The following is a 6000-nucleotide window of genomic DNA, read 5'->3' as shown; positions in this document are numbered from 1 at the left end:
CACACACACACACACACACACACACACACACACACACACACACCCCACACACACACACGCAGGCACACGCACACAGGAGAACAGTTGACATAAGATAAAGAGAAGGTCTAACAGTTACAAAATATTCTCTGGTGTTTATGACTTTGTTAAAGAGAATAAAATCACTTATGGATGAACTGCAATAATTAATGATCAACCTGTAAATAAAACTTGTGAGAAAATGAATCGGAGGTGAAGCAGCAGCTCCAAAAAAGTATGGCTGCCTTTCTACACAAATATGTATGAATGGCTGACCTTTGGAAGTGCCTCAAGTTAAATACTTTGTTTCCTGAGGCCCAACGCTGTTAACCTTCATCCTAACCAAGAATTATAACACACAGCATCCTGAAGGTAACGGCCTTTTAAAACCCACTTTTAAAAAGTTTGGTTTTTCATCAGAATCTTCTGCAGCAGTAATGGATGAAGTCATCCATTCAGTCGTTTCTTTTGAACTGCTTATCCCTTAACTACCTCAGAGGCTCTCTGAGACTTTTGCTTAAAAGCCTAACAGAATAAAGGAGGTCAAAGGTCAGGGTCAGGGAGCACTCCTATGGTTTGAGCAATACATACAGAAAGCTGTGAGGAAATTTCTATGTAGCTAGTAAATTTACCTATATGTAAAAATTAAAGATCATACAATGTTTTTTGTTAGGGTTTTTTATTCTGAAAGTTTTTTTCTATTTTCAGCTTTACAAGGGGAAAAAACTAACTTTTTTTTAGTTTGAAAAATTAAGGTAAATAGCCCACTTAAAAATATAAAGCTCCTACTTTGAGATTAAAAAATCCCATTTAAGTTACTTTTAAATAATTTTACCATTCAATTTTAGATATTCTATGCAGAAAAAAACATGTAGAGGAACCACCCATTCTTATTGCTTTTATAGTTTAAAAAATAATAATGGGAATTTTTATGGAGTTCACTGTAGGATGTGTAAATAATTAATCAAAATTAAACACATTTTAATCAAAAACCATGTAAAACAATATTTAATTAAATAAATCCTTTTGAACGATAAATTATTGAATAAATAGACATATGCTCTCAACACCAAAGATATTTAGTGTTTTTAATCTGCTATGTTAATGATTGAAACATCAGGTGCAAAGTGTTATTTGACCTTTGTTTTTTAATGTTTATCACAGGTCATCCAGTTTCAGCTGCTTTACTCACATACCCGAGTGTTGCTTCAGTAGGAGAAAAGTTATGTTTCCACAACTGTTTGATCTTTTTTTGTGAATGGAAAGATTTTTTTTTCTGTAAGGGTAGAAATGTGTAGTAGTCCTGATATATCCAATTGATTGGCAATGTGCAACAACAGGTGAAGGCAGGGATGTGCTGCAGGTGCAGAAAACTCCAAACACTCCTTTTCTTGAAGCCATCTTGTTAAATTCACTAAAAACTTAAAGAATTGAATAAATAGACATATGAACTCAACACAAACTCAACATTTTAGCCCTCTTGAGCTACATTGGTAACACTTATGTAGTATGATTAGAGACCGTTCTTGTTGAGCACATGATGTATTTATAAAAACATGACCTTCATGTTGCGCTTGTTGTCCCGAACTGCTGGGAAAAGACGAAAGTTTGGTGTTGGACATTGGTCATCTGTCAGACTCTACAGTGATTGGTCAGTTAGGCATGATATTACACCAGCTACAGTGTAGAGGTTGGTGTAATGGAAGGAGAACACATGCAGGCGAAGCGTTGCGTTGCTGTGAGGGTTTGTGAAGCTCAGGTCGGATGTTACTGACTTGACAGATATTTTTAATTTGATCCCCCAGGAAGGAGTTGGTAATACCACTTCCTCTCTGCTGCACACCTTCCCCTTTGACCTTTCCATAACACTGAGCATATTGAATTTCAATAGACTGCAGGAACTGAAGAGGGAAAAAAGGGAGAATTAAATCAAAGGGGGTTTTCCTTGGAGGCTTTATTGAGTGAGGTTTTTTTTTTTTTTGTCTGGAATGGTTTCACCCTCACCAGCCGGTTTGTGAAGCAGCACAGATATGTGATCAGAGCACTTAGACTGAAAGAGCAGAGTTTGTTCCATGGCCTGAAAGGAGTGGGTAAGTAAATACAGACCTTCATCACTGTCTTCTGTGAAAGATGGGTGTGTTTCTGAGGCCTGCACAGCTTTCTGTTTTATTCTTTTTCACACCACCACTGGGTGTGTGTCCATGTGTAAGACTATGTTACTGTCCCAGCCGTCCAGTATGTTTGGGCTTTCTGCAGGAGAGTAAGTGCATGCCCCTGCCGTATTGGGTTTCTGTAGAACAGGTGGGGCAGACTTTGCGTCATCTGTGATTGGGTCAAGTATCACAGCTTCTCCCTCATATCTGTCAGTCCCACCAAACCCCCACCAGCCCTCTTACAGATTCCCACAGTGCAGTGGGCCTCACTCTGTTACAGTCAGTACGTCCAATGCAACCCAATGTCAATCTGTTTTCTACAAGTGAGAACCAGAAAGTGTGTTTTGCATTTGCATTGAACTCTCTACTAATAATAATCAACATGCTTTAGAATCCTTTGTTGCAATAACAACAGAATTTTGTACCATATTTGCTGAAGAGAGGGTCCATGAACAACAACTTTGAAGTTCAGCCAGGTTCTTAATGGGATTTTGATCTGGACTGCACAATTCCAACACACATTTATGTTTTTATCTAAAATTTTACATAGTTGCTCTGGTTGTGTGTTTGGGCTTTTTTGTGCAAGAGGCTAAAAAAACCCTAGCCATATATTTCAGATTTTTATTTATTACAACATTTTGAATTGCTATGTGTTGTTAAAGTTCAAAAACTTTATGTCTTCCAAATGCATATTTTAAAAAGTGTGACTCTTTATAGTAACATTTGGAATGGCCCCTCCCTTCTGGATGATCATTTTTCTACCTCAGCAGGAATATTTCCTTTTCAGTTCACAGTCAGGCGTTTCTTTGTGTTGGTCTAAGTTCCAATAAAAAAAAGGGGTGTGTTATGATTACATAAGTGTTTATGGAGCAGAAAATTCCGACAACGACATATTGTGATCCGCTCAGTTTGTAAAACTCTTTGGCTTAACAGGCTCAGAGGAAAATGTGTCTGGATGAACTCTAAGGATCAGACAATAATTACAAATGTATTTCTCTTCTTTGCGTCTAGTCATGGCTGAGGATGTATGGGTACCTACCCCAGGCCAACCGACAGATGTCCACCATGCGATCAGCTCAGATCCTGTCCAACGCCGTCAGTGACATGCAGCGCTTCTACGGTCTGGAGGTCACCGGTCAGATGGACGCTCAAACCATCAGGTCAGCACTGACAGCTCTATACACACAGACCTTCTCATTCACAAAAACACATGAACCATTGGTTGACTTGGCTGTACGGTGGAAGCATGAAAGTACAACTACAATGTCGGGGACTTGAAGAAAACATAGCAGGGCTTGTAACGTCATGCTCCCTTTCATCTTCTCACTTGGGTCCTCCATATTTGAAAAGCTCTCCTTCCTGTTTCTGATTTCTTTGAACCTGCTCAGCGCCATGAAGAGACCCCGCTGCGGTGTGCCTGACAAGTTCGGAGGGCAGATCAAAACCAACGTGCGTCGGAAGCGTTACGCGCTCACTGGACATAAATGGAGCAAGAGCCATCTCACTTACAGGTAACAGAAAGAAACTGACTGCTTTAGTGCAGCGAATTCCACAGTCACTTCAGAGTTTTCTTTTACTTCTCTAATCTGACTAAATCAGTCTTTCTACCTCTTCGTGCCCCTTCAGCATTCAGAACTACACTCCTAAAATCGGAGAGTACAACTCATACGAGGCCATCCGGCGAGCCTTCAGGGTCTGGGAGGGAGTCACTCCGCTGACCTTTGATGAAATCCCCTACCAGGAAATCAAATATGGACGCCGAAAGGAGCCGGACATCATGATTTTCTTCGCTTCGGGTTTTCACGGAGACAGCTCTCCTTTTGACGGGGAGGGTGGCTTCCTGGCTCACGCCTACTTCCCTGGACCCGGGATGGGAGGGGACACACACTTTGATGCTGATGAACCTTGGACCATTGGGAACCACAATGTGCAAGGTAATAAATCACGGACTTTAAGGATTTTAGTCATAATGTCTCGTAAACATGATGACCACTTGTAGGTTTGTGCTTTACCAGAGGCATGAAACTGAAAACAAATTCTAAGTTCAAACCTCCAGCATGGATGGGAGGATTCTCTCCATTTTTCTGACATATGTGGTCCATGCTGGTTCACAAGCTTACGTATTGTTTATTACAACAAAATGTAACGTCAATATCTGACAAAATTATGCTTCGCCTAGCATGGTTGATTCACTCCAAACCAGTAGATGGAAACACACCTAGCTCACATTTTTCCTTTTTTTTTTATTTTTGCAACCTTTCAAAAGTTTACTTCAAACTCATGACTGGATGGTAACACAGATTGTGACTAATCCGCACCACTGTTCCTGGAGTTCCTTATTGCGTTGCCAATTCATATTTTTTGTGTAAAAATCATGGCTACCAAACCATTTATTCAGAGGGTTGCAGTCTAAAACGCAGAAAAGTTTCAGATTCTTTTCCACTTTAAAGGACTTAAATCAAAGTCTAACCCTTACCTCGTCTCCTTTAAGCTGTCATATTGTCATCGACACAACCCCTAAAACTAATTACATTTCCTGACGCAGATACCAAATCTAGCCTCATGCAGAGCTTGGGGCTTAGAGATTCTTATTTGGGTTTGTGTGCGCCTGTGTGTGTGTGGGATGTTTCAGAGCTGATCACAGGGACGGTGGAACGCCACAGTAAGTGGGAGAGTGTTCCACCCGGGGGGATCTGCAGACCGCTCCCCTTGTTGGGCCACGCTACTTAAACAGCTTTAAAGCAAAGTACAACCAAATTACTATCTGCCTTGACACACACACGCACACACACACACATGCGCACACACACGCATACACACATTTAATTATGAAATGTTTGCTGCCTTCCAGGAGGGTTATGGATGAAAAGCAGTGCATTTTCAGAAAGCGTGAGCCTTCTGAGCTGAAGTTGATCCAGAACCTGATTGTGACAGTTTTAATGTGAACACACGCAGAGCCATTTAATAAGCTACAATGTTATTGAAGTCCATTTATTTTATGAACTTTTTCACCGAGTGAAACACATTATATAGATTAATTAGACACAAATGGATATTTGAAAACCTTTACTTCTGTGAATTAAGATGATTTTCCACTTATAGTTGATAAAAAAACATGACATTTAAAAGTAGAATATAACATCAGACCAATAACAACAGAAATGTGGGGTTAATAAAAAATATACCTAATACCTGTTGTAGTTTTCAAAAGGTACTTTCAATCTGACAAACGAGACTCATCGTGTCATATATTCTTATTTATTGAATATGACTGTAGCTTATTTTTTTTTTCTTTTTGGGTCCTGCAGTAATTTAGATAATATTGAATGTTATACCAAATTAACAGTTTCCTCAAACCCTATATTTTACAGGGATAAGAAAAATGAAACTTAAGGTTTAAACAGCAGAGGGTGAACCTCAGTTTGTTCCCTGTTGAAGAGTCCTGGCCACAGAGTGAGCTCTCAAAGTATTTTGAAAAGTGAATAACAGTGTTATTAAATCAAAGATTAGAGGTGTGAACCTTGTGATGCACAGTGTGACTGATCAGCCCTGCTGGTTTGAACCAAACAACTCTTCCTTTTCATCCAAAAATCCCACGCAGACATCACACAGCTCACTGCTTTTGTACAGCAGGACCAGTATTGGCAAAACGAGCAGCAGGCTTGGAAGGTCGGATTTGGTTGTCAAGGTGTCGCTTCAGCCTTTTGAACTCTGGGAACCCGTTTTTTTTCTGTTTTTTTTTTTTTTTTTTGGACAAATACACTTCTCAAAGGCAAACTGATCTACAGGGAGTTAAAATAAAACACCGCTGATAAACACCTCACCAGGG

General features: G+C 39.9%; 1 protein-coding gene across 1 annotated transcript in view; it reads left to right on the top strand.

Moving 5' to 3' along the window:
- The window catches only part of mmp15b (matrix metallopeptidase 15b), a 32382-nt gene that overhangs the window by 7314 nt on the left and 19068 nt on the right, over positions 1-6000 (top strand). The window contains exons 2-4 of the mRNA XM_007560708.2: positions 3183-3331; positions 3560-3682; positions 3798-4105. Coding sequence (XP_007560770.1) covers positions 3183-3331; positions 3560-3682; positions 3798-4105 — 580 coding nt within the window. The remainder of the gene's footprint in view (positions 1-3182; positions 3332-3559; positions 3683-3797; positions 4106-6000) is intronic.

The sequence above is a fragment of the Poecilia formosa genome, unplaced genomic scaffold, assembly GCF_000485575.1.
Source record: "Poecilia formosa unplaced genomic scaffold, Poecilia_formosa-5.1.2 Scaffold119, whole genome shotgun sequence".
Taxonomy (NCBI): domain Eukaryota; kingdom Metazoa; phylum Chordata; class Actinopteri; order Cyprinodontiformes; family Poeciliidae; genus Poecilia; species Poecilia formosa.
The sequence above is the reverse complement of the archived record's forward strand: the minus strand, read 5'-3'. Positions and strand labels throughout refer to the sequence as shown.